We start from the raw sequence: 20396 nt of genomic DNA on the forward strand, positions 1-20396 counted from the left end.
GTTAGAACTGGACATGGAACAACAGACTGGTTCCAAATAGGAAAAGGAGTTCATCAAGGCTGTATATTGTCACCCTGTTTATTTAACTTATATGCAGAGTACATCATGAGAAACGCTGGGCTGGAAGAAACGCAAGCTGGAATCAAGATTGCCAGGAGAAATCTCAATAACCTCAGATATGCAGATGACACCACCCTTACGGCAGAAAGCGAAGAGGAACTAAAAAACCTCTTGATGAAAGTGAAAGTGGAGAGTGAAAAAGTTGGCTTAAAGTTCAACATTCAGAAAACGAAGATCATGGCATCTGGTCCCATCACTTCATGGCAAATAGATGGAGAAACAGTGGAAACAGTGTCAGACTTTATTTTTCTGGGCTCCAAAATCACTACAGATGGTGACCGCAACCATGAAATTAAAAGACGCTTATTCCTTGGAAGGAAAGTTATGACCAACCTAGATAGCATATTCAAAAGCAGAGACACTACTTTGCCAACAAAGGTTTGTCTAGTCAAGGCTATGGTTTTTCCAGTGGTCATGTATGGATGTGAGAGTTGGACTGTGAAGAAGGCTGAGCACCGAAGAATTGATGTTTTTGAACTGTGGTGTTGGAGAAGACTCTTGAGAGTCCCTTGGACTGCAAGGAAATCCAACCAGTCCATTCTGAAGGAGATCATTCCTGGGATTTCTTTGGAAGGAATGATGCTGAAGCTGAACTCCAGTACTTTGGCCATCTCATGCGAAGAGTTGACTCATTGGAAAAGACTCTGATGCTGGGAGGGATTGGGGGCAAGAGGAGAAGGGAACGACAGAGGATGAGATGGCTGGATGGCATCACTGACTCGATGGACGTGAGTCTGAGTGGACTCCGGGAGTTGGTGATGGACAGGGAGGCCTGGCGTGCTGCGATTCATGGGTTGGCAACGAGTCGGACACGACTGAGCGACTGATCTGATCTGATCTAAGCATAAGCAACATTGTTATCCCTCATACCTTACTAACATCCATTCTCACTGGAAGTAAATTTTTTTTTAACTGTAATTGATTTACGCAGTGCATTCTTCAGTATTCTATTTAATGAAGCTAGCTAGTACCTTTTTGTCTTTACTTGGGAAGAAAAAAATTCACCTGGAAAGCAATGCCTCAGGGTTATACTGACAGTCCTTCTGAGGGCTGATCTGAGATATTATTTCTCTCTTTTGTGTTTTGGCCACATCATGGGGCTTGTGGGATCTCAAATCCCTGACTAGGGATTGAATCCTTGCCTTTGGCAGTGAAAGCGCAGAGTCCTAACCAGCAACTCCAGGGAATTCCCTGGGCTGAAGGTTGATTGGGATGATATAAAGTTCCTTAGGGGTTTTACTTTGTTGCAACAAAGTAAAAGGTGGATCCTTTGCTTCTTCACTGTCTTTTTCAAGCCTTCTCACATTAAGACAACATCCATTTGCTAAATCTTTTAGCCTTAAAGGGACTTAAGGTTGTCAAAGAAAAATTGTAGCTTGTCCAAACCCAGGTTTGATATTTAGAGCATCTGATAACAGAACAAGGTCTGAACTGTAATCCAGATAAAACCTCACAGTGTCCTAAGTCCCATCAGACCTAAAACTAAGCAGAGCTGTGAGGTTTTCTCAGGCTAGTTGGTTATTAATGAATTTAGATTCCAAATTTCTTTCTTATGGCCGAACCTCTGTGTTTTACTCAGCAATAAAGGCTGCAGTTTTGTGGGAAGAACTGGCAACACAGTCTTCGAGGCGTTAAAGGAGAGTCTGATGAGCTCTCACCTGACTTCAGGCATCCCAATGATCAGATTCCCCTTTTCCTTTTTGTATATGAAGAGGAAGGGAATGCCTTAGGGTACTCACCAAAAACACAGGGACCACCGTCAACTCACAGGGTATTATGGCCAGCAACTGGATCCTGTGGCAGAGGGACACCTCCCTTGCCTTAGAGCTATTACAGCCACTGCCCTTTTGGTTAAGAGCACTGAGAAAATTGTCGTGGGATCCTTGTTAACTATTTTTGTACTTCATACAGTTAGAAGCCTCCTGAACTCTTATCATGCTCAACATTTCTCAGCCAGTTGCCTCACCTCTTTCTTATGAAGTCCTTTTGTTGACTGTTGCTCACATAACTCTTTTATGTTGTAACAGCCTTAACCTGGCTACGGTTCTGCCCTTCGTCACTGACGAGAGCTTCGAGACTGCTTAACGCTGATAAACCTGATCCCTGTACTGATCTGTAGGAAATTCCATTGGTAACACTAGTTTCTCATGGTTCGCTGATGGCTTTTATTTAAAGGTGACAATGGCAAATATCGCGCTGGGAATACCTTTTGGTCTCCTTTTGATGGGGTTGAGGCAGCATCTTTACCTAAGGCTACTTTGGCATAACAGGCTGAATTATATGCTCTTACACAGGCTTGTTCTTAAGCCAAGGACAAAACTGCCATTATTTATACTGATAGTAGCTATGCTTTCAGAGTAGCTCATGATTTTAGAATGTCATGGGGGAAAATGTGGCTTCCTTACTTCTCCGGAAATAAAATTTTTAAATGGTTCCTATGTTTAGCAATTATTAAAAGAACTGCTTTAACATATTGCTTTAGCTATTATTAAGATCCCTGGGGCATTCTAAACTTGATTTTCTAAGAGAAATTCACCTTTCTGAGATTTCTTCAAGGAGTGCTGCCCTTAAAGGGACCCACAGGAGCCAAACCCCTGTCATGGTCCAAAGGGCTATTTCTCAAGTGATAATTTAGAAAAACTGGCTACAGAGGCCCCAAAACTGGCCTCAGAAAAAGAAAAAACAAGATTTTTCAGCAATTGTTGGTTTGGTAAAAAGAGAAACCTCTAGTTTGGACCAAATAACAGCCCAGTTCTACCAGTGACTGTAAACTTCCCACTTCTCACCACTGTGCATGCATTAAACCATTGGTATCCTGACAAAATAGCTTCATGAACCAATACTGGATTTCAGGCAGCTTGCTCCATCCAATGGATATAAGAATATTTCAGTCATAGTCTGCATGTTTTCACACCAAACTGAAGCCTTCCCTTGCAGACAGGCTACTGCCTCTTCTGTGGCTAAAGTCCTCCTGAAAAAGATGCTCCCTATCTGGGGAGCTCCTCTTAAACTTCAGAGTGATCGAGGAACACAGTTTACTTGCCAGGTGTTTTGATAAATATGTGCTGTTTGGTCACTTTTACACTTTCATTGTGCTCGCCAACCTCAATCCTCTGGCTTGACAACATCATTAAGACTCACTTGGAAAAATCTGTAGAGGCCCTCCAACTACCTTGGCCAAAAGCATTGCTATTGGTCCCTCTAGATCTCAGATCTGCCCATTTTGGAACTCAAAATTCGCACCCTTTGAGATGGTCACAGGACACCCAATGCACTTGGTTCCTGCTTCTTTTGACTCACAGCTGATAAAGGAGAGATATTCCAATACTAAAAAGGGCTAATTGTTTCTATTAAAAATAACCATGTTTTGGTAAAGCAATCTTTTCATGGTGTGCCCTTAGGAAAAAAAGACCTTAAACATCATACCTTGCAACTGGAGGTTTTGTCTGATTTGAAAAGACATCGCCAGAACTCTCCTTCAACCTTATGGAAAGGCCTCTATCAGGTACTGCTAACCAGCTCTTGTGCCACCAAACTCCAAAGAAAAGACTCTTGGATTAACATGATACATCTAACGAAAGTGCCAAACTCTTATTGGACCTGCCCATCATCTGGTGACCTGAGAGAAAAGTTTCCCCAGAACTGAAGCCGATGACCAGGCCTGTTAGAAATTTGTTAACAGAATTTTGATGATATAATGCTTCAGATGATCTCCAATGTCTAGGATCTTGGTAAAATATTAACTTTAGATGAAAGGACCTGAGAGTTCCCTACCCTTTCATGTCATTTAAATGCAACCTAAATAGGTTTGTAATCTTTGTACTTTCCCTCCAATTTGAGACACTACACTCAGGAGAGGTCCTTCCTGACACTGAATGACAAAAAGCCATGGAAGTCAGAAAACCCAACTCTTGATCAATGGTGTTTTCAGAGAAAGATCTTGATCAAAAGGGGAGAAATGTAAAAAAATAATAAACCAGAAACCTCAATTAAATAGAGTTGGGAGCCAGGAGGAGGAGCTCTCACATGTGACAACAATACAGCCCAAGAGAAAGAAGAAAGACTTTCCTTTCCTGGCAAGGACTCAGCCAATGAAAAACCATGGAAAACTTTTTGTTTTTGTGGCCCTCCCAACTTCATTTTCCTCTCTATGAAGGCTTTCTCCTTCTCTTGCTGTTTGGGGACTTGGTGTGGCTCTCGACAGTTGCAGATCCCAAATCACACTTCTCTACTGTCCTGTGAATAAATCCATCTTTGCTGGAGAACTATCTTCAGTCTATTTGTTTTAGGCCAATGTCAGAATGATGAGGATATTCCTAAGGTCCTACATCAGAGACACTTGGCTAAAAGTAAGAAGTCATTACAAACAGAGAAGCATCTATGCATGGCTTGAGGCCTTGGATGGTTTAGGAAGCGGGTAGCCCAGTGTGCAAAGTCAACAGTTGAGCTTTATTTCAATTTCTGGGCAACATGAGACCAAGAGAGGTCCAAAAAACTTACTTTATTAGCCTGTTTGAACTATTTCTCTGTCCCCTTTTCCCCACTACCTCATATCTCCTGCAGGACAGTGTGTCCCCAGGAATCCTCTATATGGTTCTCATGATGGAAGAATAAAAGGGTAGCCCTTCTGAGCTGGTCCTGGACACTCAGCAGAGCGCTGTTCTTTTGAGGGGAAGGGCAGGACAACCACCTTCTCCTCCATGGGCTCCTGGAAGAGGAAGGAGACATCCAGGGGTTCTCCTTGGGGATTGGTGGTTAGATCGAGCTGCACAGGGAAGGTCTCAACAGGGTCCTTTTCCTGGGAACCTTCACGCTTCTTATCCCAGTCAGGAAGGTACTGGACAGACCCTTTGGGCACAGCTTTGGCAGGTGAGTTGGTGGGAGCTGTGTTTTGCTGTTGGAGCTCTTCCGCCTTGGAGGGGTTTGCAGGTCTCTGGTTTACAGTAGCGTTTTCACCTCTAGGCGTGGGAGCCTGAAAAGAGAATGCTTTCAAATAAGGGAAAGTCCTCCAAGAAAGTCCCTGATATGCTTGGCACTAGATTATTCTGGTTGGTACCTTTCTGATGGAATTCTCAAAAGAAGATTAGCTAAGTGGGCCTCTGATTAAAGGGAATTCCCTGACATCTAGTGGTTAAGACTCTGGGCTTTCACTTGCCATTGGTCAGGGTTCAACTTCTGATTGGGGAACTAAGATTCCACAAGCCATGTGGCCCAAAAAATCAGAACAGATAAGGGCTAGGGGAAACCAAAACCTTTGGAAACTGGACTGTAAGCTTCACAAATTTTGGAGCTGAACAATGACCCAGAGAGGTAAGATGGCTTGTTCAAAGTCCCTAATAAGCTGCCTCCCCACTCCCAATAGTGGTGGCAGAAGCCACCTTTACTGATTGCTTATTCTGTGCCAGGCCCAGAGCAGTCCCCTTCAGTCGGATCCTCTGACCTATGTCTCATGGAGATCTGAAGAAGATAGGTGTTGCAATCCCATTCTACAGGGGAGACATCCAGGACTCAGCGAGGTAGGAACTTGTCCATGTCCACACAGCTTGTAGGAGGCAGAACAGGATTGGAACCCAGGTGGCCTGTCTTAGCCACCTCTCATCTATACCAGGCTGCCTCATGGTAAGTGCTTAACAAATACTTGCAAAAAGGGATTCAGTGTCTCCCTGGAAACAACTTCTACCTATGGTTCAGGAGAAGACTCTTTGGGACACTGAATTTAATGTCACAGAGAGCTGAGCCATTCAAGCTAAATGGGTCTTACTTATCCTGTAGGGAACATGCTGTAACTAAAAGAAAGTGTAGCAGATCTTCAATCAGCTACCTTGTGGATGTGGCCTTAGGGCATCCTGAATAAAGTGGTGATCATGGATTTTAGGAAAATAAAAGGAGAATGTAGGGTAGAGGCAATTAAATACAGATCATCTGCTCTTTTATTCACAGAAAGACAAACAACTTGACTAAAAAATACCTGTGAATTAAAGAAGGAGCAAGTTACGGAGATAATCTTGCCCTGGTTTCCTTGTGGTTCACCCAGAGAACCATGGCAAATACCAACAGGCTAAAGAAAAAGAAAATACAGTGTTATATGTGCACATATGATCGTAAGTGGAATCAACTTCATTTTTGCTTAGACACACAGCCAATCAACACTTTCATGCTCCTACCATGTAATAGGAGATTGTGGTGGTGCTGGTGTAGTCCCTAAGTTATGTCTGACTCTTCTGACCCCATGGATTGTAGCCTGTCAGGCTTCTTGGTCCATGGGATTTTCCAAGCAAGAATACTGAAGTCGGTTGCCATTTCCTTCTCCACGGGATCTTCCCAGACCAGGGATTGAATCCCTGTCTCCTTCATTGCAGGCAGATTCTTTATAGACTGAGCCACAAGGCTCTGAGCCAATACTTTTGGAGGAAGAAATGGCAGCCCACTTTAATACTCTCGTTGGGATAATCTATGGACAGAGGAGCCTGGCAGGCTACAATCCATGGATCACAAAGAGTCAAACACAACTGAGGACTGAGCACAAGCCAATTCTTTAGATCATCCCTACCAATTAATCACCCAAACTAGGCTAAATTGCCTCCAATGAGAGAAAGTCAGGATTTCTTGAGGAACAAACTCTATTAGAAAATTCTTTGTATTGAGCAGAAACCTATGTCTATAGGACACACACAGAAATCCGGATCTATCTCTTGGCCACACTTCTATCCTTGCATCAGCTAGAAAACTTGCTTTCATCTCTCATGCAGCAGCCCTTTATGTAGGTTTCCCCTGAGATTTTGCTTCTCAGACAAGACTACTCTCAGCTCCTTAAACTTTATTTAAAAATAAAATGTTTATTTTCTTATTATAAATGTAATAGTTATTTAGAATAAGATAAACAAGAAGAAAATGAAAAGACCTGTAATTACATGAAAGATACCTGTTTCCTACAGTGATTTGATTTCTTTTCTTCTGACATTTTTCCCAATGAATACACATTTTTTCTTCTATAAAAATAGAATTATACTGTACATAATATTTTACAACTCTCTTTTGTCATTTAACAATATATATAATGAAAATCCTTTTTATGACACTGCATAGTTTTCCACAATTTTCTTTATAATGGCTACCTAATATTCCTCTGTGTTATTTAACAAGTTCTCTTTTGTAAGACAGTGGATTAAATCTAAGTTTTTATGTTTAAACATTTTCACATATCCTTATGGCAAATTCTTAGAAGATAAATTTTAGAGTCATAGAGCATGTACTTTTTCAAGTGTAAACAGAGGGCCATTGTAAAGCAAGAGAAAACTACAACTACAGGTCCAGTAATGTGAAAAGAGGAACCAGGGATCAAATTGCCAACATCCGCTGGATCATGGAAAAAGCAAGAGAGTTCCAGAAAAAACATCTATTTCTGCTTTATTGACTATGCCAAAGCCTTTGACTGTGTGGATCACAATAAACTGTGGAAAATTCTGAAAGAGATGGGAATACCAGACCACCTGACCTGCCTCTTGAGAAACCTGTATGCAGGTCAGGAAGCAACAGTTAGAACTGAACATGGAACAACAGACTGGTTCCAAATAGGAAAAGGAGTACATCGAGGCTGTATATTGTCACCCTGTTTATTTAACTTCTATGCAGAGTACATCATGAGAAACACTGGACTGGAGGAAGCACAAGCTGGAATCAAGATTGCCAGGAGGAATACCAATAACCTCAGATATGCAGATGACACCACCCTTATGGCAGAAAGTGAAGAAGAACTAAAGAGCCTCTTGATGAAGGTGAAAGAGGAGAGTGAAAAAGTTGGCTTAAAGCTCAACATTCAGAAAACTAAGATCAAGGCATCTGGTCCCATCACTTCATGGGAAATAGATGGGGAAACAGTGGAAACAGTGTCAGACTTTAATTTTGGGGGCTCCAAAATCACTGCAGATGGTGACTGCAGCCATGAAATCAAAAGACGCTTACTCCTTGGAAGGAAAGTTAGGACCAACCTAAACAGCATATTATAAAGCAGAGATATTACTTTGCCAACAAAGGTCCGTCTAGTCAAGGTTATGGTTTTTCCAGTGGTCATGTATGGATGTGAGAGTTGGACTATAAAGAAAGCTGAGCACCGAAGAATTGATGCTTTTGAACTGTGGTGTTGGAGAAGACTCTTGAGAGTCCCTTGGACTGCAAGGAGATCCAACCAGTCCATCCTAAAGGAGATCAGTCCTGGGTGTTCATTGGAAGGACTGATGCTGAGGCTGAAACTCCAATACTTTGGCCACCTGATGTGAAGAGCTGACTCGTTTGGAAAGACCCTGATACTGGGAAAGAATGAGGGCAGGAGGAGAAGGGGAGGACAGAGGATGAGATGGTTGGATGGCACCACCGACTCGATGGACATGAGTTTGGGTGAACTCTGGGAGTTGGTAATGGACAGGGAGGCCTGGCACGCTGCAGTTCATGAGGTCACAAAGAGTCGGACATGACTGACCGACTGAACTAAACTGAACTGAATGTGAAAAGACTTTAGACTCTTTTCTCTAATCCTCTCTTAATTCTTCTTGAAACTCAGAAGAGCCACAGTTAAATAAAAGATTGCAGGAGGGGGGTTAAAAAGAACAAAAGGACAGGCCTTGACTCCTTCTTCACAGCAGGTCCTAAGCTCTAGGTCAGGCCTGAGCCTCAGAGAGGAAAATGCTTTGAATTGGATATGAGATAGAAGTTTTGATTTAGAATTGACTAAAAGGAATTTTTTAATACCTGAAAGTGAATCTTAATAATCTAAATGAAATCATTCTTATTACTGAAACTAGTAATAAGAACTAGAAACTAGAAAACTATGTGATCTGCCCAAGATGGTATCGAAAAGTCAGACAGGGAGATTCCACAGAAGATGCTGAAGATGTTTTCCCAATTATTCCTTAATATTCAATTGACTGGTTATAAAAGTCTTAAAAAAAAAAAAAAGTTTATTTATTTGGCTTCATAGGGTCTTGGTTGCAGCATGTGAGATCTAGTTCCCTGACCAGGAGTCAAACCACAATCCTCTGCATCGAGAGCACAGAGTCTTAGCCACTGGACCACCAGCTACTGCTAAGTCACATCAGCCGTGTCCGACTCTGTGCGACTCCATAGACGGCAGCCCACCTGGCTCCACAGTCCCTGGGACTCTCCAAGAAAGAACACTGGAGTGGGTTGCCATTTCCTTCTCCAATGCATGAAAGTGAAAAGTGAAAGTGAAGTCGCTCAGTCGTGTCCGACTCTTAGCGACCCCATGGACCGCAGCCCACCAGGCTCCTCTGTCCATGGGATTTTCCAGGCAAGAGTACTGGAGTGGGGTGCCATTGCCTTCTCCAGACCACCTCTCAAAAGCCTTTTATAGAGACCTCTCTGAGACATAGTTCAGATTCAAAGACACAAACAGGTTGAAAGTTAAAAGATGGACAAAGTTTTACAATGCAAGGAGTAATCGAAAAGAGTTGGGAATGACTGTACAAGTATCAGACAAAATTGACTTTAAGACAAAAATTGTTACTAGAGACAAGGAAAAACATTTTATAATGATAAAAGGCTCAATTTATTAGAAAGACACAACTATAAATATATGTGCCCTTCACAACAGATCCCCAAAGTACATAAGCAAAACCTGACAGAATTCAAGGAAGCCATAGGTAATCCAACAATAATAGTTGGAAACCTCACTTTTAATGAACAAAACAAGTATGCAGAAAATCAACAAAAAAAACAGAAGTCTTGAACAACACTATAAACAAACTAAAGCTAACAGACAACTACAGAAAGTTTTACCTAACAATAGCAGAATACATTCTTCTCAAGTGTACATGGAAATTTCTCTAGGATATACCTTAGGTTAAACGATAAAACAAGTTTCAGTAAATTTTAAAGAATTCAGATCACACAGAGTACATTCTCCAACCACAATAGGATGAAATTAGACATGAATAACAGAAGGAAATTGGAATTTTCACAAATATGAGGAAATTAAATAACTCTCCTAAGTAAGCATTTGGTTAAAGAAGAATCACAAGGAAAATTAGAAAATATTTTGAGATGGATGGGAACAAAAATAACGTGAATAATGTGAGAATCGATTCAATCATTGCTTCAAAGGAAATTTGTAGATGCAAATGCTTATGTTAAAAGAGAATAAAGATTGTAAATCCATAACCTAAGCTTCTACTTTAAAAAGCCAGAAAAAAGAAGAGTAAACTAAGCCCAAAGCAAACAAAAAGAAGGTTATAATAAAGATAGAGAGGAATATATATAAACTAGAATCTAAAAAAGTAAAAGAAAAAAATAAATGAGACTGAAAATTGATTTTTGGGGGGGAAAAATTAATAAAATTAACAAAGATTTAGATAGACAAAAAAAAAAAAGACTCAAACTACTGAAATTGAAATTAAATAGGGTACAAACCTCTAATATTTCAGAAATTAAAATGAAGTACTGTAAACAATTGTACACTGTCTAATTAGATAAGTTAGATGAAATGGATAAATTCCTAGGAAGATATGAACTACCAAAACTTGCTCAAGAAGAAATATAAAATCTGAATAGATTTATAGCAAGTAGAGAAATTGAATTATTAATCAAATAAACTTCCCACAAAGAAAAGCTCAGGCCCAGATGGCTTCACTGGTGAATTTTACCAAATATTTAAAGAAGAATAAACACCAATGTTTCACAAATTCTTCCAAAATAAAATAGAAGAGGGAAAATTTCCCAACTCATTTTATGAAGCCAATGTTACACTTACATGAAGATCAGGCAGAGACAACACGGAATAACTACAGGCCAATGTCTCTTATAAATATAGATTTAAAATCTTAAAAAACTGGCAAACTGAATTCATAAACATATAGAGGGATTAAACATCACGATCCTGCGAAGAGTTGACTCATTGGAAAAGACTCTGATGCTGGGAGGGATTGGGGGCAGGAGGAGAAGGGGACGACAGAGGATGAGATGGCTGGATGGCATCACTGACTTGATGGACGTGAGTCTGAGTGAACTCCGGGAGTTGGTGATGGACAGGGAGGCCTGGCGTGCTGCGATTCATGGGGTCGCAAAGAGTCGGACACGACTGAGCGACTGATCTGATCTGATCTGAAACATTACAATCAACTGTGACTTATTCCCAAAGCACAAGGTTGTTTTAACATAAAAAAATCATTGGTATATATAATACTAATAGATTAAAGGAGAAAAAAAAACAAACTTTTATCTCACTAACACAGAAAAAACATTTGGCAAACTCTAGCACTGTTTTTCACGGAGAAGGCAATGGCACCCCACTCCAGTCCTCTTGCCTGGAAAAATCCCATAGATGGAGGAGCCTGGTAGGCTGCAGTCCATGGGGTCACTAGGAGTCGGACATGACTGAGAGACTTCACTTTTCACTTTCATGCATTGGAGAAGGAAATGGCAACCCACTCCAGTGTTCTTGCCTGGAGAATCCCAGGGACGGGGGAGTCCGGTGGGCTGCTGTCTATGGGGTCACACAGATTCGGACACGACTGAAGCGATTTAGCAGCAGCAGCAGCACTGTTTTTCAATAAAAACATTCAACAAAACTAGGACTAGAAGGGAACTTTCTCAACTTGATAAAAAGCAGCTATAAAAAGCCTACAGTTACCATCATATTCAATAATGAAATGCTGGATGCTTTCCTCCTAAAATCAGGAATAAGATAAGGTTGTTTGCTCTTCCCACCTCTATTTAACATTGTACTGGAAGTTCTAGTCAGGAAAGTTAGGTAAGAATTAAAAGTCATTCAGATTGGAATGGAAGAAGTAAAACTGTATCTCTTTGTAGAAGACATGATCTTGTATACAGAAAATCCTAAAGACTCTACTAAAAAACTGTTAGAAATAATAAATGAGTTCAGCAAGGTTACAGGATACAAAGTGAAAATATAAAAACCAACTATATTTCTGTATATTTGCAATGAATAATCCAAAAATAAAATGGAAAATTCAAATACATTATATCATCATCAAAGAGAATAAAATACTTAGCTATACAAGAAAAGTGAAAGTTTTGTACACTGAAGACTACAAAATATTGTTTAAAGAAATTATATAAGTACTAAACAGATGGAAAGACTTCCTATATTCATGGACTGGAAAAATTAGTATTTTTAAGAGGATAGTACTTTCTACATTTGGTCTAGAGATTCAATGAAATCCCTATCAAATTTTCTGCTTTTTAAAGATAGAAACTGACAAGCTGATTCTGAAGTTGACATATTATGAAAATGCAAGGGATTCAGAATACTCAAAGCAATATTGCATAAGAAAACAAAATAGGAGGGCTTACACTTCCCAATTCAAAATTTACTACAAAACTACACTATTGGAGATAGTGTGGTACTGGTATAAGAATAGATGTGCAGATCAATGGAATAAAATAGAGGGTACAAAAATAAGCCCTTACATTAATAGTCAATAGGTCTTTAGAATGCATGTCAATACAATTAAATGGGGGAAACAATAGTAATAGTCTTTTCAACAAACAGTGCTGGGAAAACTGGATATTCACAAGCAGAAGAATGAAGCTGAACCTCCTAACTCATACCATATACAAAAATTAACTCAAAAATGGGTCAGAGACCTAAAGCTAAAACTATAAAACACTTAGAGGATTACATAGGAGTAAATCTTAGTGATCTTAGATTAGACAATGGAGTCTTAGATATGATACAGAAAGCACATTCAACAAAAGAAAAAAAAACAGGATTTCATTAAAGTTAAAAACTTTTGTACTTCAAAGAACATCATCAAGAATAGAAATGAATAGAAAAATCAGATAATGGGAGAAAATATTTGAAAGTCATATATCTGATAAGGGAATCATATTCAGAATATGTAAAGAATTCTTACAATTCAACAATAAAAAGACAAATAATCCAATATTTAAATGACAGAGGATTTGAATAGATGTGTCTCCAAAGAATATATACAAATGGCCCAAAAGCATATTAAAAGGTACTCAATATCATTAGCCATTAGGAAAATTCAAATATAACCAAGATGAGAGACTACTTCATACTCAGTAAGATATCTATAATAAGAAAAATAATAGTAATGCATGCATGCATGCTAAGTCATTTTAGTCATGTCTGACTCTTTGCAACCCTATGGACTGTAGCCTGCCAGGCTCCTCTGTCCATGGGATTCTCCAGGCAAGAATACTGGAGTGGGTTGCCATGCCCTCCTCCAGGGGATCTTCCTGACCCAAGGATCAAACCCACTTCTCTTACATCTCCTGCATTGGCAGGTCGGTTCTTTACCACTAGCACCACCTGGGAAGCCCAGATAATAATAGGCATTAACAAAAACATGGAGAAATTGAAACCCTCACACATTGCTGATGAGATTGTTAAATTGGTGTCGTCACTTTGAAAAGTTTGCTGTTAGTCAAAAGGTTAAACATAGAATTCTCATGAGTGTGTGCTTAGTTGCTTAGTCACATCTGACCCTTTGCAACCCTGTGGACTGTAGCCCACCAGGCTCCTCTGTCCAAGGAGTTCTCCAGGCAAGAATACTGGAGTGGGTAGCCATTCCCTTCTCCAGGGGATCTTCCAGACCCAGGGACCAAACAGGGGTATCCTGATTTGCAGACAGATTCTTTACCATCTGAGCCACCAGGGAAGCCTAGAATTCTCATATGACCCAGCAATCCCACTCCAAGGTGTATACCCAAAAGAAATGAAAACATATGTATACATAATAACTTATACACAGGGAATTCCCTGGAAGTCCCGCAGTTAGGACTCAGTGCTTTCACTGACATGAGCCTGGGTCAACCCTTGGTTGGAGAACTGAGATCCTCTGAGTGATGTAAGGGGAATGACTGCTAATGGATGTGGAATTTCTTTGAAGGTTGATGAAAATATTCTAAAATTAGATAGTAGTGATGATGGTTCAACTCTTTGAATAGACTAAAAAGCCCTGAATTGTACACCTTAAAAGGGTGAATTTTATTGTATATGAATTATATCTTAATAAAACTTGTATTATAGCTAAGTGAATAATGGGGGAAAACAGCTTGCATTTTGCCTAATTGTGCTATAATCCACTGTGCCAATTGACATTCCTACCAGGTGTGCCTTAGATGGTTTCAAGGTGGCACATTTGCCATCTTGGCTGCTTTCTTTGAAATAAGTCCTGTTTGATTTCGTCTTTCTTAGTAAAGAGTGGTCCAAGGAATGGAACATCATGACGTATTCCAAATGTAACTGGTTTTGTTCAGATAAAAGCAGGGCCACTACCAACCACTGAGAGATTTGTCTATATTTTATAGCCTTCTGTGATCATTTTTTGCCAAGGCACCACATTGCTGATGAAAACTGCATTTATGATCAAATGTTATTGCATCTGGGCCATCTTTAACTAGTCAGTTGCTCCTTAAGGTGAATGAAAGTGTCTTGTGCATTACAACACTTCACATGTAATTTTACACATTATGAATACACATAGATGATCTGTGGGCACAAATCTTGAGTTATGAAAACATTCAGCAATACTCACCACAGAGTCAGGGGACTCCAGTCCACAGCTGCTACCCTCCGACTTGGTACATGGTGATTCTTTGATCAAATATTCCACAAAGTAGGCAGGGCCAAACACCCACTAGTATGAAACAAGAGGTGAGGAATAAAAATCAAACCTTCCCAAGTGGTGCCATGACTCAGCTTTGACAACATTAGATTTACAGAAACCACACATCCCCAGAGTCACTATCAACAAAGGCCGCTTTTTGTCCCTGTGATCCCCACCATGACCAAACCTTGTATTATGATTTTGTTATTTAGAAAATGTAACTTTTTCCATACCTTTCTTCCCTTCTTAAGGATTTAAATGGGCTCAAACACCTTCCCTTGGGTGAGCTTATTTTTCCCCATGTAAATTTGTTTTTAAATTAACTTTTCTCCATATGATAGATACCAACACAATCCATATACAAATGAGCATTTCCTCTAACCCATAAAACTCAACACACACTCCTGTATTTAAAACACAGAATAGAAGTTGACTTGTTAAGTGGTCTGTGGTCAACCAGATGTGGGACTGTGGTAATAAACAGTGAAACTAAGTAGAATAACCCAAGGAGACCATGAGTCCATTCCCTTCTTGCCTTCAGGGCAATGAAATGAAATCAAATCACACAATTCTAGTGGAAATCCCACAGACAAACTCAGAAACTAGCACAATTGAATGTGCATCAAGGTTACCAAGGTAGGAAATTAGGAAAAGGCTCTTAGGTTCTAATCGAAGGGAGTGCCTTGATACCATGGCAAGAATTATGAGACATGTTGTTGTAGCTGACATTTCAGACTCACCTGACTAGAAGTCTTGGTGATTTTGACGAGAGAATATTGCTTTGAGGGGCTCCCACTGTTGTATTTTGCAAGAGACTCAGTAGCAGTTTCCATGAACCTGGGGTTTGACAAATCATAAGGGCTGGTGCTGGGGCAGTCAGGGCACGTCATGATAATCGCACTTTGAGAAACTGTAAATGCCAAAGAGAGCAAGTTTAAAATTAAACTCCTTAATGATGCATAATTCTGTAAATCACATGATCATAACAGAAGTGGAGATCAAAAGGAGAGAAGATAACACCGCACACTGTCAAGGACGGAGTGGGAAAGCACTATTTAGAAATTTAGCTTTCTGCCGAGTGTTCTACAAGGAATGTCTATTACTTTCATGATTTAAAAAGAAACAAAGCAATAATTTTTTTTCACCTTACACAAATCTTTTTACCTTAGAAATTTGGTTTAAAAACACAAATTACAGTACAGTTGACCCTTGAACAACATGAAGGTTGGGGTGCTGACCCTCCATATAGTCAAAAATCCCAGTTTAACTTTGTTTTGAGCCCTCTGTATCCATGGTTCTGTACCCACAGATTCAACCAACCAAGTATAGTGTAGCATTATAGCATGTATTTCATGAAAAAAAAAAAATCCATGTATGAGTGGACCCTGATAGTTCAAACACATGTTGTTCAAGGGTCAGCTTATATTGGTATAAAAACCTTTTCCCAATTAGCTCACTATCTTCCAGCATCACTGCCTCTGTAAAGAGAATGAGTTGGGATTTCATTACTGTCATGTTCTATTCACCTTTTAGTCACCAGCACCTAAAATAATGTCTGACACATGGATGGTGCTTAGTAAGTGCCTGCTGGATGAATGAGTGAGTGAATGACATATGGAAGGCGGAAAAACACCCTCTTTGGTTAGACAATGAGCTGGAAAACAGAAATTGATCCAATCACTATATGACTGAAAAGGTTAATCACACTAATGATACAGCTAGAATGTCTGACTGGGAGGGGCTGGGGGTGGCATAACTAGTGTAAAAGTCACACTAGGAAGCTTGTCTAGCAGTTGTTCTAACAAAGCAAACACATTGCTTTGATCAACTGTGGTTTTATTTGGATGTATTTGGGCATATTGTGGGGGAGTGACATCCACAGCTTGTCACTCCCAGGCACGTGTCATTGCCTGACCTCCCATACCTCTGGTACCTAGGACTTCCATTTCAGACTTGATCTGTTTTATTAGTTGTTGTCCTCGAATTTATTTTAGGTGAGTCTCATCTTCACAACCAGGAAGGTTTAGCTCTGTTGCCTTGTCTTTCAAAGGAACCAATGGTATTGTTATCACCTAGACCTTGTTAGAAATGCAAAATCTCAGGCTCTACCCCAGATCTACAGGAATCAGAATCTGCACTTGAATGAGCTCCCTCAAGGGAGTCACATGCACTTAATAGTTCGATGAGTAGCCATCCTATTTTCCCGTGCTTGGATGCTTACTTTTCAGGACCCAGAATGAATGTATGTATTTGTTCATTTCTTCAATGATATTATAGACTCCTTACCCTTGATAGGTGGAGGAGGAAATGGTAACCCACTCCAGTATTCTTGCCTGGGAAATTCCATGGACAGAGGATCCTGGCAAGTTATAGTACATGGGGTCGCTGAGTCTGACATGACTGAACCTGCACACACATACACACACCCACTTGATAGGAACTGGGGGAGAGTTGTAGCAGAGAGGAAGAAGGGATAAAATGTTCTACAAGATGTAAGACAGAGGACCCCAAATCCAGGCAGTGCATGGTCTGTGCTCCATGAGTGGTTAGGGTAAAGTTGTATAGGGATGTAGAACAGGAAAGCACTATTTCTTGTTTGTTTCTGTTCTGTTTTGTTTTCTTGAATAGAAAACACGGTGGAAGAAGCAGCCTTGCCAATGATCTTTAAAGAATGCTTAGGAGTTCCAAGGGCAGAGGTTATCCGTGGAGGGTATCCTCAGCAGAGGGAGAAGCACAAACCAGATGCAGAGATTGGAGAATGTGATGTGTGTTCAGAAGACAGTAAGTCATCTGGTTGAATGGAGTGCAGAATCGGTACAGTCAGTGAAATAAGGCACAGGTAGCTAGAAAGGAAGCCTGGGGACCAGTCATGGAGATTGTGCCATTTACATCAGACTGAAAATTTAGGATTTGATGTAAGACACAATGTAGAGCTTTTGCAGGTTATTTAGAAAGATTAATTGTGGGAAGAGGAGCAGTGCAAGTGCTGGGTATACAAAGAACCTGGCTTTGGGATGAATGAGAAGTGAGGATGGAAGAAACCCTATACAGTACAGCATAGTAGAGTTAAATGCTCTTTTTTCATCTGTTATTAAAATGAAAAAAATGAAAGTGATCTCTTACCTGGGCGAAGAGTACAATTATAAGCAGGTAAGTAGAAAATTCTTTTTTCCTTGTTAATGTAAAATATTGCTTTGCATTGGCCATAAACCTAGAACCAACAAAGGCACTTCATGACACAGTGGAATGAACTAAGACTTTAAAAAATACCCCTGAAATGAAACTGGACGTTTCATTTTTAAGGAACAAGAAACTCAAGGTCAATTTTCATAGTTTTTGGGTGGAGTAAACTGCCAGCTGATCATTAAACAATTTAACCTTCACCTGAGACACAGCTTGACTTCTTCCCAGCCTCCTTCCTGCTTAGATGTGACTGGGTGTAAATGAGCTCTAACCACAGCCAAGTGAGCAGAAGGGATGTACAACCACTTTTAGGTCTAGCCTGTAAAGCGCCCCCCCATGCTATCTGCCCCCTATGCTCTTTCTCTTTCCACTGCTTGATGCAGATGAGCATGGTGACCACTGAAGCCACAAGGTGAAGGCTACAGAGTCTATGGGGCCACAACATGAAAGTATCCAGTCTCCAAATCACTCCTGGAGGAAAGCCCCTTCCTCATCAAGGATTTCTATTTTAAACTTTACATGAATGGGAAACCAAGTTCTATCATTTTGCAATTGGTATATCCTTTTTGGTGTATGTGTTATAGCAGCTAGTGATACACAAATATATTTTGTCTATTAAGCTAGTGCCTAACAAACATAATTCACAACAGGGTATATAGACTGTTTTGCTTTCCCAAACCAGGTAGGTGCAGTTTGACAAGTTTGGTTAAATGACTAGAAAAAGACATCTTTGTCAAACTCTTCACTTCTAGATACTTATATCACACTTCTAGATACTTATATAACACTTATATCACTTATAAAGTTTCATATAAATTAATGAAAATAATCTCAGGATAGTTGAAAACCAAGTGAAAACTGATGATGCTCTTTTCGAGCCTCTTCAATGGTCCTCTTTAAAAGGATCAATTCTGACTCCCTTTAGGTTCTGTGATACTACGAAATCCTTCCAAAGCACCTCTGAGAGCACTCATACCACAGCCCTCCCTCTCCCCAGCCTCAAATCTCATATAAGTGTTCTTGAAAACAAAATAAAGAAAATGAAAACTGAATTCCAAAGCTCCCCTGCCATTGCTTCTACAGTTTTCCTTAAACATACATCCAGAGCACTAAACCTCAGATCTTTGTCCCTCAATTTAAGCCTAGCTCAGAGCCTACAGGAAGGTTTTGGAGGCAGAAAACAGTTTGGGGGCAACATTTCAACTCTGGGATCATGACCCCAGTGGGAGTGTCAGAAACCCCCTCTGATTAAATTATTTTTTCTATCAAATTGAAATAACCACATAGGCACCCTGCCCCAGAGATTATAAAGAGGGACATTTAAAGATGGCAGATGTTGAATAATCTTCATCCTGTAGACAGAGGACACCTAGTTTCCCCCCTCAAGCTCCTGGGGAAAGTACTCACCGATTCATGAAAGATCCTCACTTCACAGTTCTTCCATGATGTCCTGCTGAGCACATGGCAGCCAGTCTCTAACACGTCCAGTGTGAAATAGAACAGAGATCCCAGACCAGCCTGTGCAAGGGGGAAGAGAAATGCACAGCTCACATGAAGCAGAAACCAGCCAAGAAACTTTCTGTTTTATGGCAAAGCCAAAGGCTCTAATGTTTGTGAAGTGTTCCTATAAATGATGGGACACAAGTTTCAGAGTGGATACCATTAGCACTTGTTTCTAATACTACTAAGAGGCAGTAGCACCCTAGCAGAGGAGAGCAGCGTGTACTCAGCAGGGTTTCTGACTCAGAAAGCACCAGCCAACAGGTGCCTCTGGGTTCCCTTGCCCTGGCCAGCCTCCCCGGCTAGTGCAAACACCTGCACTAAACCACCACTTACCTCCTGTTTGTGTTCACGGGCATCGCTCACTCGGTTGAGGCTCAGCACATAACCGTCCTTTCGGTCCCTGTTGATGTCCTGCAGGATGTCATTTGCGATATCCAGCACATAGGAGCTGTTGCAGTCAAGGGAGAGGAGAGACGAGGGCCTGGCGGCTGGCTGGGGTGGAGATGTAGCCCCGCAGCCCACGGCCAGGGTGCAGAGCGCCAGGAGTAGGAGCACATTCATCCTATAGTGAGAAGGGGTGAGTGTGCGGAGCTGCAGGAATGAGGCTGTTTATAGGATCTTGAGGCCAACTTGTGCAGCTTTGTAATCACAATCTAAACCAGTGATCCGGATATGAAGCACAATGTTCTATTTTATCTCTGAAATTCCAAATGTAGATTTTGCTGAGTCAGTACTTTGGATGGGATTTGCCACTATCTATAACCTTAGACCCCAGAGTAATCTCACATTCATGTGTACATGTAAACAGATTGAAGTTTCCTGTTACCCAAGAAATCAATACAAACACTTGGGTCAAGGCTCCTGGGAGATCATTATTGAATTCTGATTTGTGTTCAGGGCTCTAGCTGAGTCAGAATAGGAAGACTATCACCTCCTCTCTCATTATCCCTAACACCTTGTCTCCAGTCAATGTCCTGGCCA

The 20396-nt window shown here is 40.6% G+C and overlaps 1 protein-coding gene across 1 annotated transcript; it reads right to left on the bottom strand.

Moving 5' to 3' along the window:
- Nucleotides 1–4548: 4548 nt before the first annotated feature.
- Nucleotides 4549–20111, bottom strand: FETUB (fetuin B). Its single transcript, XM_006058619.4, has 7 exons — nt 19749–20111; nt 19320–19430; nt 17853–17940; nt 15470–15639; nt 14658–14759; nt 6089–6178; nt 4549–5092 (listed from the first exon to the last, which is right to left on the bottom strand). The coding sequence occupies exons 1-7, from the start codon at nt 19974–19976 to the stop codon at nt 4718–4720; spliced, it is 1164 nt and encodes a 387-aa protein (XP_006058681.2). The 5' UTR covers nt 19977–20111; the 3' UTR covers nt 4549–4717.
- Between the last annotated feature and the right edge of the window lie 285 nt (nt 20112–20396).

This window comes from Bubalus bubalis, chromosome 1, assembly GCF_019923935.1.
Source record: "Bubalus bubalis isolate 160015118507 breed Murrah chromosome 1, NDDB_SH_1, whole genome shotgun sequence".
NCBI lineage: Eukaryota > Metazoa > Chordata > Mammalia > Artiodactyla > Bovidae > Bubalus > Bubalus bubalis.

Excerpts from the sequence above, each read along its gene's own strand:
- FETUB (XM_006058619.4), bottom strand. The coding sequence starts at position 19,976 with ATGAATGTGCTCCTACTCCTGGCGCTCTGCACCCTGGCCGTGGGCTGC. Across the intron at positions 14,760-15,469 it reads TCACCAAGACTTCTAGTCAG|TGGGTGTTTGGCCCTGCCTA; the intron begins GTGAGTCTGAAA and ends GTTTCATACTAG. Across the intron at positions 5,093-6,088 it reads GCTCCTTCTTTAATTCACAG|GCTCCCACGCCTAGAGGTGA; the intron begins GTATTTTTTAGT and ends TTCTCTTTTCAG.